This window comes from Eleginops maclovinus, chromosome 1 (assembly GCF_036324505.1).
Source record: "Eleginops maclovinus isolate JMC-PN-2008 ecotype Puerto Natales chromosome 1, JC_Emac_rtc_rv5, whole genome shotgun sequence".
NCBI lineage: Eukaryota > Metazoa > Chordata > Actinopteri > Perciformes > Eleginopidae > Eleginops > Eleginops maclovinus.
In genome coordinates this window covers 15,891,455-15,917,150 of record NC_086349.1, presented here as the reverse complement: position 1 = coordinate 15,917,150, position 25,696 = coordinate 15,891,455, and the positions used below count along the sequence as shown (strand labels likewise).

The following is a 25,696-nucleotide window of genomic DNA, read 5'->3' as shown; positions in this document are numbered from 1 at the left end:
ATACTTATTTTCCACAATAATTTGAAAATAAATTCATTAAAAATCAGACAATGTGATTTCCTGGATTTTTTTTCTCATTCTGTCTCTCATAGTTGAGGTATACCTATGATAAAAAATACAGGCCTCTCTCATCTTTTTAAGTGGGAGAACTTGCACAATTGGTGGCTGACTAAATACTTTTTTGCCCCACTGTATAGTCTTCAGCATTATGTTCATCCTATTTCATGTCTAGCAACTGACTTTCAGCTGAAGTCTCTGCACTGTTTGCGGTTAATGGGCTGGCTTTACAAAAGTGTAAAAAAAAAACCCTGTGGTTTCCTCTCATGTTCCCTAAATCATGTCACACCTACAGGGTAAAAAAGATCTACCCTTAAGCTGCACTGAGATAAAAAGCAACTTCAGGAAGAGCTATGGTTTTAGTTCCCCTTGCATTTTACTCCGTGTAAAAAATAATGATTATCTCTTGACTTGAACTGACTCCTTGTTTTTATTTTCTTATAAATATTATTATTTGCAATAAATCATTTTATATAATCTTGACTTTCTTAGACAAATAAACAACATTTTGTGGGAAGGCTATACAACACAATTAGTATTGTTAACACAAACTGTTTCAATTCTTTAAACCCCCGTCTCTTTCTAGCATGATTCATTTATGAATAATTATCTCGAGAACACAAACATCTGAGTGAGGTTGACCAACATATTTCATGTTTCTTTCACCCACAAAATACAGACATCAGAGACAGGAAAGCTGTCCTGAGGTGAGTTTAGAAAGGAAGTTGTCACATACGCCCATCTAGTGTGCAGTGTATTTCCTTTACTGCACTTCACAGCACAGAAATGACTCAACCCAGAAGCACAGCTTCTACATATGCAGCTCGATGGAAAATGTGGCTTTTAAAGGTCTTTAGTGTCATATGTAAGTTTTTAAGAATATCTGACTTATTTTTTGTTTTATCTAATTATACTAAGAATATGTTCATGTTTTTAAAATGTGATTCCTACTGAACATGAATCTTAAATTGTTTTTACAGGTTTCACTGCTGTTTGTGCAGCTCAGGAACCTGCTCATGGTAAGGAAGGGGTCTAACAAACATTATAATACATTTATGAATATCTTGTTGAATTGAAACATGACTGTAAACCAATTTACCTGTTATCATAGTTCCGGTTGCCTGTACTGCAGCAGACAAAAGCGTTGTTTAGGAAGTCAAACTCAATGAAACTAACCATGAGGAACATGAAGTACTTAGTTGTCACAAGTCTAGCACTTCCTACAATTAGTCATCTGTCAGGGCAAGTTCGTATTTCAGTTTTCTCAGATCTGAATGCTTTTATAAGTTGACATTGTCTTCCCGCTCATGTCCTGCTCTTGTGTTATCCAGGAGGATGTGTGGTTGATAATATATTTACTGATAATATAATGAAATGTCCATTTTTCTAGTTCTACTATGACCTAAACGTTCGCTTGATTTCATTATTTAGTAACTTGCAGTTTATTTTCTCAATCAACCATGGATAGTTTTGCCTATGAAATCTAAATGAAATGTTATATCCCGTACATCTAGAGAGCGACGAGCATAAATGTTGTCTGATTTGATCTTAATTCTGTTGTCCTTTCTTCTCATCCACAAGTCACCCCCACCTCAATCAGAGAAGTTAATACGGACACTCCAATTGAGACTACAACTGCCAAAGGTGGGACTTTAAACATAGTTATGCTTTTAAGGTATATCTAAAATGGTAGGCATGATCATGCAATCCTGTTGATTGAATGCCAATCAGGTCACTTTCAAAAAGATTATACCACAGGTTTAACATTTCCTTTAAATACACATATTCAATATATACGTAGGTATTTCCATTGATGTTGGACAATAATATCTACTGACACAGAATCATGAAAAAGCAGGGCTAAAATTGACAGTAAGGCTTGTGAAACAGCAAATAACACATGTGAAATCATTGCGGGCGTTGACAAACGCTTTAGCACTTATGTCGTTGTTTCCATCGGTAGTGGTTTTTGTCTAACTGACATAACCACTACAATCGGTTCATCCACCCTTTATAAGAAATTGGCCTTCAAATCTACAGAAAATAATCTGTAATTTCTGCTGAAATAATATATGTGATCCAGACATATTTTTCTGATTTACTTATATTTTTAAGCAAGTGGTCTTAAATAAGTTAAACTGCAGTCTGTAAATGTACTTCATTGTACATCTCGATTTTACAAGAGGGCATGAATTGTATTTCTTTTTAGGCAGATGCTATTTGCACCCGGGGTGCCCATAGCCAATGTGGCTACTTACACCCGGGTGTCCGTAGTCAACAATGCTTTTTGCACCTGGGCACACATTAGATACCATTTTTGATAGGTATTTATGGAAATGTCTCTTTGATATTAACTTCATTCCCTTGTGCTTCTGCATCAAATTGAATTTATGTACTGTATATATGTTCTTACTTTTTTTATGATTGCTTGGCAAGCTAACCTGAACATCAACACAAAAACCACCTGTTATATTGTGAACGTGGCTGTAAACTAAAAGGTGTCCCACAGAAACCCTGATGGCTATCTTTGATCAGCAGGTTCTCCGATAGACCAGGTCAGTATTTGGCTGCACAGACCAACCCCTTCACTTTGAAACTCTTTCATCAGGCCGTAGATTTAGAGTACCCCGATTCAAGTGCAATAGGAGTAGACACTCCTTTGTTCCCTGTGCAATAACCCTGCTTAAACTGCTCATGTAATATAGCACTTTAAAGATGGTTTTGTATTATTTCTGTATGTACATGTAGGAAACATGTTTGTTTTTATCATCTAGTGCCCCTGACTACAAGTCAAGTTTCCAATCTGCGATAATATATATCAAGATAAAGTGACTGAACTGAACTGTGTAATATTTGCACCCAAGTGTAAATAGGCACATCTAAGGCACTCATTACTTTCAGGTTTATTACTACAGCCTCTGTATGCTAAAAACACCCAGAATACCTAGTATTAGTTCTACCCATTACAAGTAATTTTTTGCATGAACATGGCAAAGGAGCACTTTATTTACACTTGGGCTTCTAGCACATAACATGCACATCTATGCTGAGCCTTGGAAATATTACTTAATCATGTATGTCACAAGAACCAATGTATAAAGTCAAGTCCAGGTCATAAAATTCCCCTTCGAAACATTGATAGGTATGTAAATTCTGTTCGTACAGAAGAAAGTAACAGAACGGTAAAATCTCCTAAGCTTGTGTTGCCACAGACCTTATTTCAGACATCTAACCAAAAACACATTAAAAAAAACGCTGACTTTGAGGTGAACGAACCGTTAGAGCTAACATGCTGACTCATCTCGACGTTTTAGGGCTCATTCCTGCAGCACTATAGGTACACAGGTTAAGCGTGTTTAAATTCAACGAGACCAACATGTGGAGGTGTTTTTATTTTATTACTTCTGTAATTGTGCCCCAATGTGCCCCTTTCTAAAGACACTAGCCCACATTTCTCTTTGGGCATCCCAGTTGGTCTGAAAATAATCCACAAATCTCTTGTCTGGGCATTGCTCTTTCAGCTTCTGTATGCCTGAGTCATATCTTTGTAGTGTTTCACTGTACAGTATTGAGCAGAGTGTGGACAGAAGACTTTTCTTTTGTTCTTTCGTCAAGAAGCTCTGCAACTTTCTTTTTCCAATGCTTAATGGCATGACATTTTTTGCTTCCACAAAGTTCTCTCTCAGAACTTTAATTTCTGTAGCATCTTTGTCGACAAAGAACATTTTGATGTTCCACCAGCTTGGATTTCCTTGTTTGAACAAAGTGCAGAGCCTTAAAAAGATACTGTTCAGTCTCATGCCGTAACTATGCATAGGCAACATGTTCAACTGTACCATGTTCATTTTCCATGTCAGGGTTCCTCTCAAATGCACAACACATTTCCAGGGACTGAATAAAAAGCATTTGGAAAAGTCCTAAATTGTCAGCCACTATTTCTGCTGTGTATCCTTTTTCTTTCAAGTTTTTGACAATATTCACCATCATTTCAGCTTCACTTGGGTCATTTTGTGCACTTTTTTTAACTTGCTGTTTGATGTTGTGTATGTCTTTAAGCTTGAGGTGCTTTCCATGACTTTTTTTGAAATAGCTCTTCAGGGTGGATGAACTGACTTACATGTAAGAAAATTGTAAAAACTTTTTTTTTTTTAAATAAGAAAATAAAGAAAAGTATATTAGGGATGCACCGAAATGAAAATTCTTGGCCGAAACCGAAAATGAGGAAACCAAGGCCGAAAACCGAAACACCGAAATAAATTATTATTCCAATTATTAGTACCATTGCATTTATGGCTATGACTGTGTGCTAACCTTACTAAAAATCAAGGCGTTGCAATTCAAAGAATAAATAAATCACGAAATTATGAAAATATTTATTTAGAACTGACATTATGCACAATATAAAATAAAATGAAATGTTTAACTTGACCACACATGTGTAGCCTACATGAAATAATAATGTACAGGCCTGTAAACTGACTGGCCTGCTGAAATATTGTAAAATTAAATATGTTCTCTCATAAAAAAACAAAGTGCATTTTAGTCAAGTGCATTCAGAACAAGTGCAACTGCTGAAAGATAACAATAGCCAATTTTCTCTGTAGGCCTACAACATAATAGTATATCAAAACAAAGATTGCCATAGCCCATATGTTAAACTTAGGCCTTTAACAACAACAAATGTAGAAGTGGAAAACAAATATTTAAACACTTGACACAAGCCCATTCTACTTCTTGAGGTAAAGTGGCAGGTTTTTCTTGATGAAGAGTAGCTTCTCTGCTTTATCACAGTGAAGTCTGTTCCTCTTCTCATCGAGAACATGAGCTGCAGCACTGAACAGTCTCTCGCTGTCAACGCTTGTGCACGGAGCAGACAAGTACTTGCGTGCCATCTTTGCCAGGTCAGGGAAGCGGCCTTGGTTATTTTTCCAGTGGGCAAGAGGGTTATCACTTCTGGGGATGGTGACTTCAGACAGATAACCATCTAACTGTTGAGCGGTTGAGCTTGTCATCTGCCTGACATTTGAGAAAGATAAATAGGGCCAGTGCATAAATAAACATTATTCTCAAATAGCAACAAAAAAATATCTAGCAGAAAAATAAAATCATCTGATAATCACATATATAGTAAGTATAAGTATATAAGAAAATAATACCCTACCTATTATTTGGGGCACTCTCTTGCAGGATCTCATTGAACATATCAGACAATGAGGGTGCATGCCTCTCATCTGGTGCAGAGAGACGAGTCCTTTTTTCTGCGCTCTGCTCTCCTTCTTCTGCGCTGTGCGCTTCTCCGTCTCCAAGCGGGTTCTCCGCATCCATCGCGGCTTGGATCATTTCTCGTGCGCGCTGCCTCGTTCCCACATCAAAGTAATGATCTTTATAACGCGGATCAAGTACAGTCGCGATGAAGTGCAGAGGATCCGAATAGATCTCAGTGAAACGTGTGCTGACAGACTCTAAGAGTGTACTTTTCATTGTTTTCACTCCGTGGTCCGTCTCAACCTCTTTGCTTAGAAGACGCTTTAGCGCTGCAATTAAAGGAATAACGTCTGCTGCAGATGCATCAGAGGAGCTGATCTCTTTAGTTAGCTGCTCAAAGGGGGCAAGAAGAGAGAGAATGTTCTCTATTAAGACCCACTGGTGTGAAGTGAATGTCGCGGGGAGCTCGTGATCTGCGCTGTATGCAGCCAAGACACGCTTTTGCGCAAAGAGGCTTTCGAGCATGTAATATGTGCTGTTCCACCGTGTACTCACGTCTTGTTGGAACCGTTTTTTTGTTGTTCCTAACTGATCTTGCATAGACTGCAAGCGGGAATAGGCCAGCTGAGAATGTTTAAAGTGGTCAACAATTCTTCTGCCTATAGCCAATACGTCTTTTACGCTCCGCTGAGACAACACTCCCTCATTCACAGCCAGATGTAGTGTGTGGGCCATGCACCGTATTCCTTTCAGCTGACTTTCTTCTATCGCTTTTGTCATATTTCTTGCGTTGTCACTGACTTATGGCATGCACTTTAGATCGGTCGATATGCCAGGTGTCGAACATATTGGCGAATGCATCAGAAATGGCTGCTGCTGTATGTGATCCTCGAAACTCTTGTGAATTAAGCAGAATCTTTTGCAGCTTGAAATCTGTGTCGATCCACTGTGCAGTTAGACTGAGCATACTCGTGATGCTGACGTCTGAGCTCCATATATCGGCCGTGAAACTGATTGCTGAAATATCAGATGCCATAAGCTCATGGACGTGAGTTGCAACAACATTGAACAGCTCAGGTAAACATACGTCTGAGAAATGTCGTCTGCTCGGTATGGCATAACGGGGCTCAATGTGCTCTATCAGCCTACGAAATCCCACGTCCTCTACAACAGAGAACGGCTGATCATCTAAGGCAATGAATTCCATCATTTTTTGTGTAATGCCCTTAGCCTTGGCACCATCACTGGGAAACTTTTTGGCCTTTCCAAAAACGTCTGCCACAGACGGAGTCGGTGTGCTCGGAATGGCTTTCCTTTTCTGTGCCGCGTTTTTCTCAAATTCAGAATAGCGATCGGGATGTTTTGATTTAAGATGATGAATTAAACCCGACGTGGAAAAACTCTTTGCAGATATACCCCCTCTAGAAATTTGCGTCCACACCGCAGACATGTTGGCCCGAGTGCTGTTCGCGGTTTTTTGCTTGCGTCATCATCACAACGTTCTGTTTCGGCCTTGTTGTTTCGGTGACAAAAGTGTTTCGGTGCATCCCTAAAGTATATCATTATATTTACTTTGTAGTCTCACAAAATGTACTTGTGTTACCGACTCGCCTTTAACCGTACCAGCCTTTCAATTTCAGCTCTTTCTTCTGCATGTGGGCGTCCATTTTTGGGGTATTTGTTAAAAAGCAGATGAGATATAGGATGGTTGTGTTCATCATCCACTCTTGTGACACAGAGTTTCCCCTTTTTCCAGTCATATCGAAGCTGAATGGCGACGGAACACCCCATCCGCAGATAATGCTGGAATAGCCTCACATGTTTGCCTATAGTCAAATAACACAGACATGAGTTAGCACTTCTAAATAGTGTTCCTCTTTGGTAACACTTTTTAATGCGTCATATTTGCCTTTAGTTAATAATGAACACACATGGACAGTTTGTAGTGTTTACTATAGTACAGAGGGTATACACAACTATATGCCTTCTCTGATTTTATTGCTAGACTACTCTCCATGCTAACAAGTGGCATATGAATTAAAATGTTACTTAGACACTCGATTTAATAAAAACTAAAGTCTCATTGGTGTACTTACCATGGATTGTCTTTTAAGTATCGTTTGCTTCATGTTTTATCTGAAACACAAGCTTGTACCCTTACTTATGTATGTCCATCCAAATTTAGACCACACACAGTAACACAGAAACACAGTAGAGTAACAGTTATTTCAAACAACTGCAGGAGAAGTGAAAGTTTCACGTTTTGCCCTAGCATGTTGGACTGTAGCAAGTTAGCTAGCTAGTGCTAAGGCAGGATTAGCTACTGTGTGCCATCGGCTAGCTCACTTTGCTGATTTTCAACATCCATTGGACTCCGGGCGCCGCGGTAACTCCGGGCGAAACCGAACATGGTTCATTTGCACATAACGTTACCACCTATAGTTACCACCCACCGCAAAGTTTCACAGTATGTAGCATTCAACTTGGCTAACTAGCTAGCATTAGCTAAACTAGCTGCATACGCTATTCATAGAACAACAACAAGTCTGCACATTAGACCATTTTAATTTTAAATATAATTATACAAACTGTGAGAAAACATTGCGTTGTTGAAAAGGGTATATGTTGTCTTTAATATATCATACCTTTTTATGTTTGTGGGATCACCACATATGCTCAGTCTGTGAACCGTCTTCCATCCTTCTTCCCACTTTGGCCATGACTTTGGCGCCTATGAATTTTGCTTTACGGCATGAAGTGACGTGCAACCTTGCATGCAACACAGTTTAGTTTTTTTCTGGCTTTTTGAGTGATGAGGGTGGTGGGTGTGGGTGTGAATAGCCGAATAGCTACTGTGTGAATATTTTCACCCGGGTGCAAATAAACACTCCGTTATTTTTATTATCTAGTTCACTATTAGACCAAAATTCAAAAATAACTAAAAAACAACAACTTAGTAAGGCTCCTGATGTCAATTGGCCTAAATGTGAATGGATATGTCAGCAATGGGTTATGTCTCAAGTTGTATGATTATAATGGATCATATTTGTTATCACATTTCCAGAGCCTCCTGTACCGACTTTGACGCTTGTGTCACACTGGTTGGATGTGTTCCCTTCTGAGAAAGCGGAGTTTCGTTGTTATGTCGATAGCAGCCCTGACTGGACCTTCACCTGGTACAAAAATGCAGAGCAACTACAAGATACAGATCCAAACGTGTCTACAGCGGGATCAAATCTTACACTCACTGCAGCCACACCAACATATTCCGGAAGATATTCCTGTAAAGGTCATCACAAAACCAAGCCAGATGTTACCACAGCATCTAGTGAAGCAGTCAAACTCACAGTAAATGGTAAGATTAATTTCCATCACCAATATTTAAACGAAAGGGCAACTCTTAATATACATTTTTTTGAAATTGTACCTTTGTTTTTTCCCCGTTCTCATTAGCAAACCGCCCCAAAACCATTTTGACCCGCAGTTCAACATTTGACAAGATGTTCCCCGGAGAGTCTGTCACCTTTACATGCCAGGTCGATGTGCCGTCTGAATGGAGTTATATTTGGTACCATAATGACAAAGAAATACTAGGCTCTAATCAAAATATTCAAATTGGAGTAAATCATTCTGAAAGTGGACAGTACCACTGCAAAGCCAAAAGAGGCAAAAGCCCATTCTTCACAGAGAACAGTGAAGCAACAACTTTACAGGTCTCTGGTAAGTTGATATCTTGTAACTCTGTCATCCCTTCACCAACAAAAAAGAAACATCAATCTCTATGAGACTTCAAACACATGACTATAGTACTATCATAACAAAAACATAACTAATGATGTACTCAACATTTCCATGTTCCTGTCTCCTTTCTTTTCTGATTCAGTAAATCACGTGAATTAAGTTTAACTTAAAAATATTTTCAGACCCGCCTAAACCGTCTCTAAAGCTGCTGAGTCCCTGGCTGGATGTGTTTGAAAATGAGACGGTGGAGTTTAGCTGTGAAGTGGAAAGCGATGACTGGACGATCAGTTGGTACAAAAATCAAAAGGCTCTTGAGGATGATCCAAACATAGACACAATGGACTCCTCTTTCAACATCACCTTGGTCACTCAAGCCCATCAAGGACTCTACTCCTGCAAAGCTGAACTCGAATTGAGGGGAGTCAGCTCGGATTTCAGCAACACGGCTAATCTGACAGTATATGGTGAGCTTTTGGGTGCAGCATTATTATAAACTATATTATGAGATAATAACCTTTTCAGCCCATTAGAACTTTGTGTCATGTCTAAATGTAGAACCCTGCTCTTCCCCAAAAGCAACAAAACTTGCCTATTTAACATGCTATATTTAGTTTGTTAAAACGAGTGTGTTCGACTAATCCAGTTAAAAACAAGCTGTAATAGCTTGGTGTTATTGCTTGGCTTAAAGCAGTGATTTTCTTAAAGTTGTCAGGTTTGTGGATTTGGTTACATTTGAACAACGTTTAACTCTCTCTCCCTATTGATGTATTATGATGTCTTATATTACATCCATTGTTCCCACCCATTTTAGTCTGCGTGTTAATTAAACCTCCACAGAGTTAATTAAACCTCCACAGAGTTCAGTGACAAAATACAACAAGATGTACTTGGTAGGTTAAAACAGTGAAGTCATATTATTCAAAGCAATGTGTTTAAGAGGATGTGCAATTGTTTTTTGTAAATGTTTAAAATGCTGTCCTCACTGTCTAAAAAACCTCCAGGCTGCTCTTAACATATGCAAAACACCATTTCAAAAGCTTCTTGCTTCTGTTATTTTATTTGTTTTCTGCTGAAACAGGATGTTGTGGTGTAGCATGATGCAGAGAGGTATGGCTCAGAAGTATGTCTCTGAACAAAAAGTAACAGAGGAATATAACCTAAAAAGAAAGTAGGGTTTGTGTAGAGGAGTTTTTCCTTTTAGCAATTCACATATGCCTCCTATGTATTTTGAACTTAACTATGTTTAGAGGACAACAGCTAGCAACTGATTTGTTTATAGACTTATTGTAAGGCTTTTTTGTTTTTCAACTTCTAAGAAATGTACCTCTTCCTCCTTCGTAATACTTCATTTAATCAGTGCTTTCTACAGTGTGAATCTTGGAATATTGTGGTTGGTTTGACAACATTACCATCATTCCTTGGATTGCTAGGTTTTTAGGTATTAAATATTTGATCTAGAAGGTCATTCCTTCTTTCATTTCAGTTTTTAAGGGTAAGAATTGGCCTCATGAGACAAACTGAATGAGGATCTATTTTTAACAAGTAGGAATCTGCAGTAGCTGTGGTCATGTTCATGTATTGTAACGCATCCACAAGAGCAGGTTTTCCACAGAGAACTTCAAAATCGCAGAGTGCAATGAGTTCAATGATCTGAAAGATGGGTTCATGAGTAATAGGGTGTGGCAAGTATAAGTGGCAGGGCTAACCCACATCATTGAAAAAGGAAGTCTGTGCAAGGCACAGCTGAGTCAAAGGTCTGTCAGCAGCCACTTTAGCTCTAGACTTCATCTCACAGTATATGGTAAGGGTTTTTGGTTTCATTATAGATACTATTACACATAAACTAGCTGCATACGCTATTCATAGAACAAGAACAAGTCTGCACATTAGGCCATTTTAATTTTAAATATAATTATACAAACTGTGAGAAAACATTGCGTTGTTGAAAAGGGTATATGTTGTCTTTAATATATCATACCTTTTTATGTTTGTCGAACCTCAGATTGAAGAGGAACAATGCGGTTTTCGTCCTGGTCGTGGAACGACGGACCAGCTTTTCACTCTCACAAGGATCCTGGAGGGGGCCTGGGAGCACGCTCATCCGGTCTACATGTGCTTTGTGGATTTGGAGAAGGCGTATGACCGGGTTCCCAGGGAGATACTGTGGGAGGTGCTGCAGGAGTATGGGGTGAGGGGGTCTCTGCTCAGGGCCATCCAATCTCTGTACTCTCAAAGCGAGAGCTGTGTCCGGGTCCTCGGCAGCACGTCGGACCGATTTCCGGTGAGGGTTGGCCTCCGCCAGGGCTGCGCTTTGTCACCAATCCTGTTTGTGATATTCATGGACTGGATTTCGAGGCGTAGTCGTGGGGGAGGGGGTTTGCAGTTCGGTGGGCTAAGGATTGCACCACTGCTTTTTGCAGATGATGTGGTCCTAATGGCTTCATCGGTCTGTGACCTTCAGCACTCACTGGATCGGTTCGCGGCCGAGTGTGAAGCGGCTGGGATGAGGATCAGCACCTCCAAATCTGAGGCCATGGTTCTCAGCAGGAAACCGATGGATTGTCCACTCCAGGTAGGGAATGAGGCCTTACCCCAAGTGAAGGAGTTCAAGTATCTCGGGGTCTTGTTCTCGAGTGAGGGAACAATGGAGCGTGAGATGGGCCGGAGAATCGGAGCAGCGGGAGCGGTACTGCAGTCGCTTTACCGCACCATTGTGACGAAAAGAGAGCTGAGCCAGAAGGCAAAGCTCTCTGTCTACCGGGCCATCTTCGTTCCTACCCTCACCTATGGTCATGAAGGATGGGTCATGACCGAAAGAACGAGATCGCGGATACAAGCGGCCGAAATGGGATTTCTCCACAGGGTGGCTGGCATCTCCCTTAGGGATAAGGTGAGAAGTTCAGTCATCCGGGAGGGACTCGGAGTAGAACCGCGGCTCCTTCGCGTTGAAAGGAGCCAGTTGAGGTGGTTCGGGCACCTAGTGAGGATGCCACCTGGGCGCCTCCCTAGGGAGGTGTTCCAGGCACGTCCAGCTGGGAAGAGACCGAGGGGTAGACCTAGGACCAGGTGGAGGGATTATATCTCTTCGCTGGCCTGGGAGCGCCTTGGAATCCCCCAGTCAGAGCTGGTTGATGTGGCCAGGGAAAAGAAAGTTTGGGGCTCTCTGCTGGAGCTGTTACCTCCGCGACCCTGACGGAAAAGCGGGAGAAGATGGATGGATGGATGGACCTTTTTATGTTTGTGGGATCACCAAATATGCTCAGTCTGTGAACCGTCTTCCATCCTTCTTCCCATTTTGGCCATGACTTTGGCGCCTATGAATTTTGCTTTACGGCATGAAGTGACGTGCAACCTTGCATGCAACACAGTTTAGTTTTTTTCTGGCTTTTTGAGTGATGAGGGTGGCGGGTGTGGGTGTGAATAGCCGAATAGACACTTTTATCTAGTTCACTATTAGACCAAAATTCAAAAATAACTAAAAAACAACAACTTAGTAAGGCTCCTGATGTCAATTGGCCTAAATGTGAATGGATATGTCAGCAATGGGTTATGTCTCAAGTTGTATGATTATAATGGATCATATTTGTTATCACATTTCCAGAGCCTCCTGTACCGACTTTGACGCTTGTGTCACACTGGTTGGATGTGTTCCCTTCTGAGAAAGCGGAGTTTCGTTGTTATGTCGATAGCAGCCCTGACTGGACCTTCACCTGGTACAAAAATGCAGAGCAACTACAAGATACAGATCCAAACGTGTCTACAGCGGGATCAAATCTTACACTCACTGCAGCCACACCAACATATTCCGGAAGATATTCCTGTAAAGGTCATCACAAAACCAAGCCAGATGTTACCACAGCATCTAGTGAAGCAGTCAAACTCACAGTAAATGGTAAGATTAATTTCCATCACCAATATTTAAACAAAAGGGCAACTCTTAATATACATTTTTTTGAAATTGTACCTTTGTTTTTTCCCCGTTCTCATTAGCAAACCGCCCCAAAACCATTTTGACCCGTAGTTCAACATTTGACGAGATGTTCCCCGGAGAGTCTGTCACCTTTACATGCCAGGTCGATGTGCCGTCTGAATGGAGTTATATTTGGTACCATAATGACAAAGAAATACTAGGCTCTAATCAAAATATTCAAATTGGAGTAAGTCATTCTGAAAGTGGACAGTACCACTGCAAAGCCAAAAGAGGCGAAAGCCCATTCTTCACAGAGAACAGTGAAGCAACAACTTTACAGGTCTCTGGTAAGTTGATATCTTGTAACTCTGTCATCACTTCACCAACAAAAAAGAAACATTAATCTCTATGAGACTTCAAACACAGGACTATAGTACTATCATAACAAAAACATAACTAATGATGTACTCAACATTTCCATGTTCCTGTCTCCTTTCTTTTCTGATTCAGTAAATCACGTGAATTAAGTTTAACTTCAAAATATTTTCAGACCCGCCTAAACCGTCTCTAAAGCTGCTGAGTCCCTGGCTGGATGTGTTTGAAAATGAGACGGTGGAGTTTAGCTGTGAAGTGGAAAGCGATGACTGGACGATCAGTTGGTACAAAAATCAAAAGGCTCTTGAGGATGATCCAAACATAGACACAATGGACTCCTCTTTCAACATCACCTTGGTCACTCAAGCCCATCAAGGACTCTACTCTTGCAAAGCTGAACTCGAATTGAGGGGAGTCAGCTCGGATTTCAGCAACACGGCTAATCTGAGAGTATATGGTGAGCTTTTGGGTGCAGCATTATTATAAACTATATTACACCCAATATGAGATAATAACCTTTTCAGCCCATTAGAACTTTGTGTCATGTCTAAATGTAGAACCCTGCTCTTCCCCAAAAGCAACAAAACTTGCCTATTTAACATGCTATATTTAGTTTGTTAAAACGAGTGTGTTCGACTAATCCAGTTAAAAACAAGCTGTAATAGCTTGGTGTTATTGCTTGGCTTAAAGCAGTGATTTTCTTAAAGTTGTCAGGTTTGTGGATTTGGTTACATTTGAACAACGTTTAACTCTCTCTCCCTATTGATGTATTATGATGTCTTATATTATATCCATTGTTCCCACCCATTTTAGTCTGCGTGTTAATTAAACCTCCACAGAGTTAATTAAACCTCCACAGAGTTCAGTGACAAAATACAACAAGATGTACTTGGTAGGTTAAAACAGTGAAGTCATATTATTCAAAGCAATGTGTTTAAGAGGATGTGCAATTGTTTTTTGTAAATGTTTAAAATGCTGTCCTCACTGTCTCACAGTAAATGGTAAGATTAATTTCCATCACCAATATTTAAACGAAAGGGCAACTCTTAATATACATTTTTTTGAAATTGTACCTTTGTTTTTTCCCCGTTCTCATTAGCAAACCGCCCCAAAACCATTTTGACCCGCAGTCCAACATTTGATGAGATGTTCCCCGGAGAGTCTGTCACCTTTACATGCCAGGTCGATGTGCCGTCTGAATGGAGTTATATTTGGTACCATAATGACAAAGAAATACTAGGCTCTAATCAAAATATTCAAATTGGAGTAAATCATTCTGAAAGTGGACAGTACCACTGCAAAGCCAAAAGAGGCGAAAGCCCATTCTTCACAGAGAACAGCGAAGCAACAACTTTACAGGTCTCTGGTAAGTTGATATCTTGTAACTCTGTCATCCCTTCACCAACAAAAAAGAAACATCAATCTCTATGAGACTTCAAACACATGACTATAGTACTATCATAACAAAAACATAACTAATGATGTACTCAACATTTCCATGTTCCTGTCTCCTTTCTTTTCTGATTCAGTAAATCACGTGAATTAAGTTTAACTTAAAAATATTTTCAGACCCGCCTAAACCGTCTCTAAAGCTGCTGAGTCCCTGGCTGGATGGGTTTGAAAATGAGACGGTGGAGTTTAGGTTTTTAGGTATTAAATAGGCTGTGACAAGTATAAGTGGCAGGGCTAACCCACATCATTGAAAAAGGAAGTCTTATGAACATGTTAAGATTTTAGGAGGTCTGACATAAAGCTTAAAACTTAACCTCCTCTTTTATTTAAGAGATTTTTAAGGCTTTTGCTTGTAACGGCTTATGGTGTACTGTGCGGGGAAATTAAACACAATTACATGCAATTACAATATAGATGTTTATGCCTCTATTGTCTCTCCCTCTCTCTTTTTAGAAATCCCTGTCCCAACCTTGAACACAATCACACCATGGCTGGATGTGTTCCCAGAGGAGAGTGTGAAGTTAAGCTGTGGGATGAATGACAATGCTGACTGGATTTACAAGTGGTCCAAAGATGGAAATGAGGTCCAAGCTGATAAGTTTGCTTCTTTTGACTCGAAAGGAGCAACTCTTTCCATCAGCTCTGCTTCAGCTGCACATGCAGGAAATTATAACTGCAAGGCACAGCTGAGTCAAAGGTCTGTCAGCAGCCGCTTTAGCTCTAGACTTCATCTCACAGTATATGGTAAGGGTTTTTGGTTTCATTATAGATACTATTATACATTTTGAGGGAAAAAAACTGGTTTTTGGGGTGGAATAAATAACTTCATGCTGATGGCAATGGCATGTTTTCTGACCCTCAGATGAGAAACCTTTTTTTTTTTACAAATATGAGAATAGTACATTTTCCATGTCCTTGAATAAGCGGGCTCTCCATGTGTCTTCAAGTGTCTCTAGGCCAGAGGTTCCAGAACTTACGGAGCCTAGATAGAAGTCTCATGTCATGTTCAAAGTCAAGTCATGTCAAAACAAGTCACGTCAACAAGTACTCTTTGTGACAGGCCTGTCCAGGCAGTTCGTCCTGGTCTTGATCTTGACTTGTCGAACGAGTCCTCTCTTATCTTGAACAGTTTTGACAACTCTCCCCATGATCCAAGAGTTGCGGGGTGCACAGTCATCCACAATGAGCACAATGTCTCCAGGAATGAAATTGCCCTTGATTTTGTTCCATTTTTGGCGCTCTTGAAGCTGTGGTAGGTATTCCTTTATCCATCTTTTCCAAAACAGATTGGACATGTACTGTATTTGTTTCCATCTACGTACAGCATACAAGTCCTCCTTTTGGAAAACGCCGGGGGGAAAAGATGGCTGACCTTTGAGGAGGAGAAGATGGTTGGGAGTCAGAGCCTCTATATCATTAGGTTCTGTGGATGCTGTTGTTATTGGTCTGCTATTGAGAATAGCTTCGATTTCGCACAGCACAGTGTGCAGACCATCATCATCCAGAGTTTGTACTCTTAAAGTAGAGTTGAGGACTTTCCTGATTGAACAAATTAATCTCTCCCAGGCTCCCCATGATGGGAACCACTTGGAGGATTAAACTTCCACTTTATTCCTTTCTGTGGGAGTTCATCATGGATCTGAGACTGATTCCACTGTTCCAAAGATCGCTTCAACTCTCGATCAGCACCGACGAAGTTGGTTCCGTTGTCTGAGCAGAGTTCTTTGACTAAGGCCTCTTCTTACTATAAAGCGACGTAGGGCGTTGATGAAGGAATCTGTCTCCAATAATGCAGCTACTTCGATATGCACAGCTCTTAGAGCTAAGCAGGTGAATATCACTCCATATCTTTTCACTCTAGATGAATGGTGGTTCATCTGGAGAAATCCTGTTGAGCGGCAAATCCGCCATCTGTTGGCTGGCTGGCATTGCCAGAACCCGTCGGCAAACAACACATTTGGCCAAGATCTTTCGTATAGCCACACTGGCCCCAGTAATCCAGTATTTCTGGTGTAGCTTTGCCAACATGTGGGCTCTTCCACCGTGACCAACTTCTTTGTGTACCTGCCTTAGAATGAGATCAGAGATATGTAGATCTTTGGTCAATATGACCGGATGCTTTGAATCTTCAGGCTTTGCTGCTCTACTGAGCCTTTCACCGACTCTCAGAATGCCATTATCAAGCCGTGGGTTTAGTTTGTATATATGGCTCATCTGTTTCACATTCTGATTCTTTAGGAGGCTGGAAAACTCCTCTGGGAATCTTTTCCTTTGGCAGGATCCAATTATTTCCAGCTCCGCCACTTCTACCTCCTCCACAGTAAGAGAAATGTGGAACGAGTCTTTGACACTCTGCAGCTCCTTTTTCAGGACATCCTTCTGCTCTCTCTCGTTTCTCTTTGAGTGTGACAGCAGCACCTTGACCTCCTTCCCCTTCTTCCAGAGACTAAAGAGTCTATTTTTTAATCTTAAGACCCAACCCATCACTCTTGTCAGACGGTTCCAGGATGAGGTACGGTCAATCAATTGAGACACTGAGTCAACTTCTTCTTTGGCTGAATCTGTATTAGCCAAAATGCTCATTCTGAACTCAGGATCATCTTGCTCCGATAGTTCTTCTGAGCTGTCTGGGTTTGTAGGCCAGTGCTCCTCTGCTAGCAGAAATTGTGGACCACACATCCATTGTTCATCCTTAAGGAATGACTTCACTCCAAGTCCCCTGGAAGCAATATCTGCTGGATTGGACAAAGTGCTCACATATCTCCACTGAGCTGCATGAGACGCTGCGAGGATCTCTGAGACCCTATTGGCCACAAATGTTTTGTATCTGGAGGTTTCATTTTTGACGTACTTTAGCACTCCGGTGCTGTCAGTCCAAAAGACGGAGTCAAGCAATGTCATCTGCAGCTCCTTTCTCCACAACCTGTCCATACGTGCTGCCACTACTGCTGCTGTGAGCTCCAGTCTGGGAATGGTAATTGGTTTTAAGGGAGCCACCCTGGCTTTTCCCATGACGAGGATGCTGCACAGCTTTCCATCACTGTTGCGCAACAGTAGGTAAGTAGCTGTCCCATAACCAACCTCACTTGCGTCTGCGAAATGATGTAGCTGGGCAGAAGCTACAGTGCCAAAGTCCACAGGCTTAAAACATCTGCTGATCTTAAAATCCTCAAGTAGGTGGAGTTCCTGTATCCAATTTGTCCACTCCAGCGCCATGGGCAGGGGTACAACCTCATCCCACCCAAGGCCTTTCCTACACAGCTCTTGCAAAATTAGCTTGGCTTTTAGCACCACTGGCACAAGCACTCCAAGCGGGTCATAAATGGAACTGACCACAGACAAGATCCCTCTACGGGTCAAAGGTCGATCTTGGATTGAAATCTTGAACCTGAATGCATCTGATTGTACACACCATTGTACACCCAGGACTCTCTCAACAGGGAGGGTGTCATGGTCCAGATCCATCTCCTTTACATCCACTGCCCTCTGCTCTTCAGGAATTGCAGCCAACACATTTCTACTATTACTTATCCACTTCTTTAGCTGAAAGCCACCTCTGGCACAAATGGCTCGAAGGTCGTGATAAAGAACAATGGCCTCAGACTCAGAGGGTACTGAGACAAGACAGACATCTACGTAGAAGCTGTGCATAATGGCATCCACCACCTGCTGATTGAAGGACTTGCTGTTATCCTCCGCACACCTTCGCAGAGCAAAGTTCGCACAGCTCGGTGATGAAGTTGCCCCAAAGAGATGCACACACATCCTGTACTCCTCCATGGGTTGAGAGAAATCCCCACTGGGCCACCAGAGAAACCTTAGCAGATTACAGTCTTCAGCTGGTACACGCACCTGGTGATACATAGCCTCAATATCTGCCATCAAAACAATGGGTTCTTTCCTGAATCTGGCTATGACTCCGATTAATGAGCTGGTGAGATTGGGTCCTTGCAGCAGCTGTGTGTTCAGTGACATCCCTTGGAATGAAGCAGCACAATCAAAAACCACTCTGATCCTTTTCTTCTGTGGATGGTATACACCATGGTGTGGAATGTACCAAGTTTTGCCATGGCTGCATGCCAACTCTTCAGCAGGCACCTTTTCAGCATAACTGCAGGAAATGATGTTGTGCATAAAGGTGGTGTAATCTGCATGAAATACGGCATCTTTCTGGAACCTTCTTTTCAGACTCAAGGCGCGTTGCTCTGCTAGCTTGCGGTTGTCAGGCATGCACACTTAATAATGGCAAAACAGGCTTACAAGCAGATGAGACGAAAAGCATGCAGTAGAGCATAAGCACATAGAGATAGTGGGACATGACCAAGTGATCTGACAAGAGCGTGAAATTATGACCTGTTTATATACAGGCTTGGGTAATGAAGAAACTGGGAAAATGTGTGAGAGTGGGGTAGGAAGCCCTGTTGATTGCATATGGGAAACAGGTAAGGGATGGGATCAAAGTTTAGGGGCACATTTTATGGCATTTTTGTAAGACATGATATAGAATGACATACTGACATTGTTGATGGAAAACTAGTGTTACATTTGTTACGACTTTTTTTTGTAACTAATGTATTACTCATTGTATTGTTTTTAATTAACCTTGCATTGATTTAGTCACATAATTCATACTCCAATGTTTCTTCCCAGCCCGTCAATCTGAATTATGGTGCAGTGGTCCAAGGAGTCATCACAAACTTAAACTGTTTATAGTATCCTACAGACAATATATAGTAATTGCAGCTATCCCACAATCAATGTATTATTGCAAGTTGAAGTAATGTTACCGGTCAGAACTTGGCAAGATCTTAAAATGTATCGAAAGGGGCTAAAAGGGTATTACATTTAACCATTTTTTCCTTGAGTAATCGAACAAAGGTTTTTTCTTTGGAAAGATTTCTGCATATAAACAGGCTTCTCCTTACTCTGGGTTTCAAATGTGATATACATTGAAAGGCAATTATATTAATAGCCCTGGCCTTGTTATCTCTCCTCAGATACAAAACCCAGAGTCACCCTGATGCAGAATCCCAAACACAATGTGATGTATTCTGGAGATGAAGTCACCTTTAGCTGCCACATTAATGTGTCTTCTGGATGGGAGTACCTGTGGCACAAAGATGGCAGTCCACTCGCCTCATCTGGATACAGTCGCACCATCCACTCTGTTAGGACAACAGAATCTGGATCATATCAATGCCAAGTTAAAAGAAGAAATATTACAGACTTCCTCTCAGACCGGAGCAAGGCTGTGAAACTCGTTGTTAGGGGTACGTTTTTATTGATTTCATTCTATAATTTTTTTGAATATGTGAAATGAGTTCAGCAGAGTTTTGATTGTATTTCTACAGAGCGCCCACAGCCTAATATAATCCTGTTAACTGGCTGGTCGGAAGTCTTCTCCACTGACAGCTTGGTGCTCCAATGTGGAATGCCAGAAAGCCAGGACACATGGAACTACACATGGTAATAGACATAAAAATAACTACAGTAATGCTATTTAGGAATGTTTTCTAAATGCATTTACATATATGTTGTGGATTTGCACCTTCTCACAGGTTCAAAGAGGGAAAACCAATCGTTGATCTGATCTCTGAGAAACACATAGTCACACCCCTGGAAAACCCTGAGCAAAGTCTTTACACCTGCCAGGGAAATAGCAACGGTAGACCATCTTATTCAAAAATCAGTGATTCTTTCAAAACCAAGAACCTACGTGAGTATTACCAAGGTCTGAATAAATGTAATTTTTACATTGCAAGTGTTCTGTCTCCATTTCATTCTGTTATACGTTTTGTATTTGCAGTTTTAAAGAGGAGGGTGCTTCTCTCCATCTCTGGCCTTATCTTCTTTGGCATCATCGCTGTCTTCCTTGGATGCATTGTCCTCAGACTCTTCCGGAAACCAGGTTTCGCTTTACTTTTGGATACTATTTAAGTGCATGGATTGTCAAATTTGAAATTAATAAAAGCCATAGTCAATATTATCATAGTAACAAGTTGACTTTATATTTTGCAGAGCAATTATTAGTTAAAGAGTCAGATAATTCCCTCAGGAGAACAGAACTGAATGAGGATCTATTTTTAACAAGCAGGAATCTGCAGTAGCTGTGGTCATGTTCATGTATTGTAACGCAAGAGCAGGTTTTCCACAGAGAACTTCAAAATCGCAGAGTGCAATGAGTTCAATGATCTGAAAGATGGGTTCATGAGTAATAGGATGTGACAAGTATAAGTGGCAGGGCTCACCCACATCATTGAAAAAGGAAGTCTTATGAACATGTTAAGATTTTAGGAGGTCTGACATAAAGCTTAAAACTTAACCTCCTCTTTTATTCAAGAGATTTTTAAGGCTTTCGCTTGTAACGGCTTATGGTGTACTGTGTGGGGAAATTAAACACAATTACATGCAATTACATTATAGATATAGATATAGAGAACAGACTAAAAAGGAATGAATATAGAGGTTGTTTTTGCACCTTGTTTCTTATTGCAAGTATACATTTCACATCCTGACCGCTTCATGTTTTATCAAATGAACAAACACTAGCCACCATAAGGTCACCTATTTTTATTTTTTTTACCACGTAGATGATGATGACGATAAACTACAAGAAGCTGAGCTGTTTCTCACCATGGCTCAGCTTAAGGAGCGTGATGGTACGTTGACAGCGCCTCTCATGGGCTTGTGATTTTTTTTGCGGCTCCTGTGCTTGCTGCAGATACAGCCCCACCAGTGATTTATTTGTGATACTGCCTACCGACTATTTCAAGTTAGAATCTGACCATAGTTTGCCTTTAGCATTTGCTATTTTTAAAGTTCCTTCTTCTTTACTGCAGATGCACCCTGTCCCATGGTTCAGTACATCACTGATGCAGAACTAAATCCTTCATCTAAAGGTAAAAAAAACTACGGATGAGTTAAGCTGTATAACTATGCAAGTATTTTGACAATTCTCTAGGATTATCCAAAACTGACACATTTCCTTGTTTTGTTTTTTAACAATCTGACTTGCAGAAGAGGATGAGAATGGAACAGTCTGCAGTGATACCACACCATTACCAATAACCTCGCAGGAGGATCAAGGTAATGAAATTTCAAAATTACACTTTTCTGATTTAAATATTATCTCTGTGATGACACGTGCTGGGCGATCTATCTTTCTTTCTTTATAACTGAAATATCCTCATACCTTCATGTCTTTCTAGCTGTGACGAGTGAGAGCAGCGGAACAACAGAAAATGGAGGGCTGGTTTCCTTTAAACAATGACTCACTGAACCTTTGCATTTTAGTAGATCTTTTTTAATTAGTCAATAGATTTACTACAGCCCTGTGAGGCTGGACATTACAAACAACATTGTGGAAATATTGAAACTGGATATAAAATAGACGTATAATTCTACATTTGGATATTTCTGAAGATCTGGATAAAAGTACATGCACTGAGATTCTTCCTCTGGGAACTCTTTATTTTTGTAAATAAATGTGATTTAAAAAAATTGATTTGATATTGAATCCTGGAACAACATATTGGCTCGCATTGCCATATAGATGTGTATAGATTTTTTCTGCACTGAAAATGATTTGGTTGAAGAATACTGTTGAAATTTTACATATTATATTTCACATCATTGAACTGTTAAAGTTAATGTTAAAATATGAAACTATTATTTATGTAATAAGCATCAATCATATAAATGTTTACCTTTAATTGTTAGCAATTATTCAATGCAATGTATGTACTGTATGTGTTAACTGAAGGAGAATTTGATTTATTTATCAATCCTCATTAAGTAAGTGTTTCAATTCTTAGAGCTAACATTTTGGGCCAGATTCATCATAGACAAACTTTTTCTCATAAACTGGTCTTTATAAAGGTGTGTGTGCAAATTACTTCAGATGAGGCATAAACAGTTTTAGCTGAAATACATAATAAGAGTATATAGTAAAACCTGGTTTGATATCCTACTTAAATGATGTAAGTGAAAATAAGTCTTCTTCAAAGCCTTCAGCAATGAGTGTTATTTGTTTTTTCATTTGAATGATTATGTTTTTCTACATTATGATATATAAATGTATTACAAGCAATTGTGGTTTCCTATGTAATTATCAAAATAAAAAATACAAAATGTTGCAATGAGTGTTCTTTCAAACTAATACTGATCTGAAAATCAGATGCAACTGCAACAAAAACACATTCAACCAGTGGGGGTTTAGCAAGTCAAGTCCATATGTGGTTCACTCAGAGGTGACCTGCTGTCCATCATGTGCGCCTGCAATGAAAGACACAAGGGGGGAAAAAATCATTAAAGATATTTTTTACCCAATAGAAGTAAATGGGCCATGTGTAAATACAGGATACCTACTGATTCACATCTACTTGAGAATATTGGCCAGTTTCTCCACATAATATTCATAGTTCTCCTGACAATCCTCCCAGGGTGCAAAGATCTCTTCCTCCTTCTCCACATACGTTTCCCAAACATGTACAAAGTCAGACGGCTTCATCATCCGCAGTTTGCAGCCAGCGTTCGCCAGAGCCTGGAGCCCTTCTACTATCTCCGGCTCTTCCCAATCAAAGAGACGGGAGATGAACATGCTGAGACGGACCTTCTTACGCTGCTGGAGTATGACGGCCAATTTAGCTGTACAAGCCACACAAGGACTGGATGATACATACCATGTGACCTCATACTCTTGGGAAGGGTTAGGGAGCACCTGAAAAGAAAAAAGAATGAAGATGTTTCAATGCAAGGACAAAAAACATTAAACACAATAGTTAATTTTTCAAACGTAATATTATAATCAAATATTCGAGGGGGTTCCCATCTGTGTTTTATGATACTCCAGCAACAAAAGATTGATCATCATTACCTGTTGAAAGAAGGCCTCCTCAGCATGAGCTGTGGCATGTTCATCCTCCATATAACCTTTCAGAGGCTCTGTGCTGCCTCCTGGTGTATCCACTCTGAAACACAGCAGGGTCTTGTTCCTCCCCGAGGAGTATTCAACGTTCCTGAACTGAAACTTGAAGTAGAACGGGCTCATCTGTTCCCTGGTGGAGAGGAACAGTTTTGTTAACAAAAATCTGGGGGTTTTTCAGAGAATACTCAAGCAAACATTTCATAAAAAAACAGCACTTGATGTCTCTACTTTCACTTCTGTTACCTGGCTGCTATCACACTGCTTTGTACATGCTACACTTTAAAAAAAATACTGTTACTTTTTGTTCTCCACCTGGATGTGTATTTTTGTAAATAGTCATTTGCGTAATTTCTATTTTTATCTTTAATATTTTATTCTCTTAATTAATATTTTGCTATTTTTGGCTCTTAACTTTTGCTGTAACAATGTACATTTCCCCCTCTTTGGAACGAATAAAGGTATTCTGATGGCTTTTTAGGGCATGAATGTTGAATGAGTCAAAAAGAAAATAGCACGTTGTATATAACTTATCCGTCACTTTTAATTGTGGTGCATGACAGTGTAACTTGGCATTCATTTCCTCCCCTAAAACAGAGCATGAGTTTCTAATTTTGTGTTGAATCTGTCAGTAATCCAAGCCACAAAGAGTGATGGTAGTCCATGAAATGGTGATACAGTGATTAGAATATTAATGAGGCTACCGCTGTGTCAACTGATCTTTCTATTAATATTTTTGGATATCAGGTCCTCCCATGACCTGTGGATGTGCATGATTCAGCAGAACGAAAAAATACCCCTACTGTCTTTCTTTATTAATCCATTGTTATGCTGTTTATGAATAGCCAGGTGGGTCCCCCAGATAGATCTCTTATATCAAAGAGTTAATACTCAAAGGACAGAGACTGGGGAACAGATGCTAGGCAGAGTGATATATCAGGAGCCTGCTTCTGTGTGGGCTCTGTGACTCATCCCTATTCTTATGCTGGGTGAGTGAGGATGGCATGTGCAAGTCATTAGTTTCCTTCCTCATTAGAATCAACAACAGAACATATATTTGATACAGTGTGGCTTACAATAAAACATCAAAATGTATTCATGGATGGATGGATGGATGGATGGTATTCATTTTTAAACGCCAAATAAAAAGTGGATGTGTTTGAGAGTAGAGCAGTTGAGTGAATCTGTCACACTGACTCTTAACTCTTGGATGTGTTCATTTTACTCACCCTGTGACAATCTCAAATGGTGGCAGTTCTATGGGTTGAAACTCTCCATTTTCTTCACTGATGTTTTCCTCAGCTCCCGTAGCACCTTCACCTTCCCCATTCCTCTTCTCTTCCTCCGCCTTGGGCTGCTCAGGAGTTGTCTCTGCCTTTTTCACAGGCTTCACCGGTTTGTCCGGCTTTTTCACCACTTTCTCCTTCCCCTTTTCCTTTTCTTTGTCCTTCTCATCATTCGCTTTGTTTTCTACCTTCTTCTCTTTCCTCTTAACACTGACCCGGCTGTTTCTGTCCGCCATGATTTTGAGCAAGTGGGTTAGCGTGTTAGATAAAGAGAGGGAGGGAAAGGGAACGAGAGATAGCTTTGGGTAAGTACTGTGATAACCCTAGAGCACTTACAGAAATAGATCCTATTGTGTGCTGCTGTGGTTAGAGTCACAACATGTGCCTGTCTGGCTGGGGCAGGGATAAGTTAACGCACTCCCCCTCTTTACATGCCCTGGTTGTGGAAAGGCCAAAGAACAAGCCAAGAGTGAGTCCCTATGTGTGGCATGATGAACTTAGAGACTGGACTGTCTTAGCACACTTAATACAGCTGCAAATCTAACAAAGGAAACTACAATATTCTGTGTATGAATGAAAAAATGTAGACGAAACTAGTGGCAGCTCTTTAATCTATCAGGCTTTGACTGTCAACAGGCCAGCAGCAGGCAGGTTATTAATACCGATGTTTGGCTGTGTGTGGCTGTGTGTGTCTGTGTGTATAAGGTAACCAGGGGTCTCTTGATACTTTTGTTTGTGCCAAATCCA

General features: G+C 40.5%; 2 protein-coding genes across 3 annotated transcripts; one reads left to right on the top strand and one right to left on the bottom strand.

Moving 5' to 3' along the window:
- The first annotated feature begins 748 nt into the window (after nucleotides 1-748).
- On the top strand, nucleotides 749-22,874 carry LOC134867819 (Fc receptor-like protein 5). 2 transcript variants are annotated; one of them, XM_063888688.1, is made up of 19 exons: nucleotides 749-922; nucleotides 1,038-1,076; nucleotides 1,639-1,701; nucleotides 8,327-8,617; nucleotides 8,716-8,982; nucleotides 9,186-9,467; nucleotides 12,605-12,895; nucleotides 12,994-13,260; nucleotides 13,464-13,745; nucleotides 14,388-14,654; nucleotides 15,194-15,484; nucleotides 19,738-20,010; nucleotides 20,092-20,206; nucleotides 20,299-20,456; nucleotides 20,547-20,648; nucleotides 21,331-21,399; nucleotides 21,580-21,639; nucleotides 21,758-21,826; nucleotides 21,949-22,874. In XM_063888688.1, exons 1-19 carry the CDS (start codon nucleotides 844-846, stop codon nucleotides 22,008-22,010), a joined length of 3,327 nt encoding a protein of 1,108 aa, XP_063744758.1. In that variant the 5' UTR covers nucleotides 749-843; the 3' UTR covers nucleotides 22,011-22,874. The 2 variants fall into 2 exon arrangements, with proteins under 2 accessions (XP_063744758.1, XP_063744831.1); XM_063888761.1 differs by lacking the exons at nucleotides 13,464-13,745; nucleotides 14,388-14,654.
- Nucleotides 22,022-25,285, bottom strand: apobec2b (apolipoprotein B mRNA editing enzyme, catalytic polypeptide-like 2b). Its single transcript, XM_063888847.1, has 4 exons — nucleotides 24,893-25,285; nucleotides 23,616-23,796; nucleotides 23,108-23,459; nucleotides 22,022-23,014 (listed from the first exon to the last, which is right to left on the bottom strand). Exons 1-3 carry the CDS (start codon nucleotides 25,183-25,185, stop codon nucleotides 23,118-23,120), a joined length of 816 nt encoding a protein of 271 aa, XP_063744917.1. The 5' UTR covers nucleotides 25,186-25,285; the 3' UTR covers nucleotides 22,022-23,014; nucleotides 23,108-23,117.
- Nucleotides 25,286-25,696: the final 411 nt, after the last annotated feature.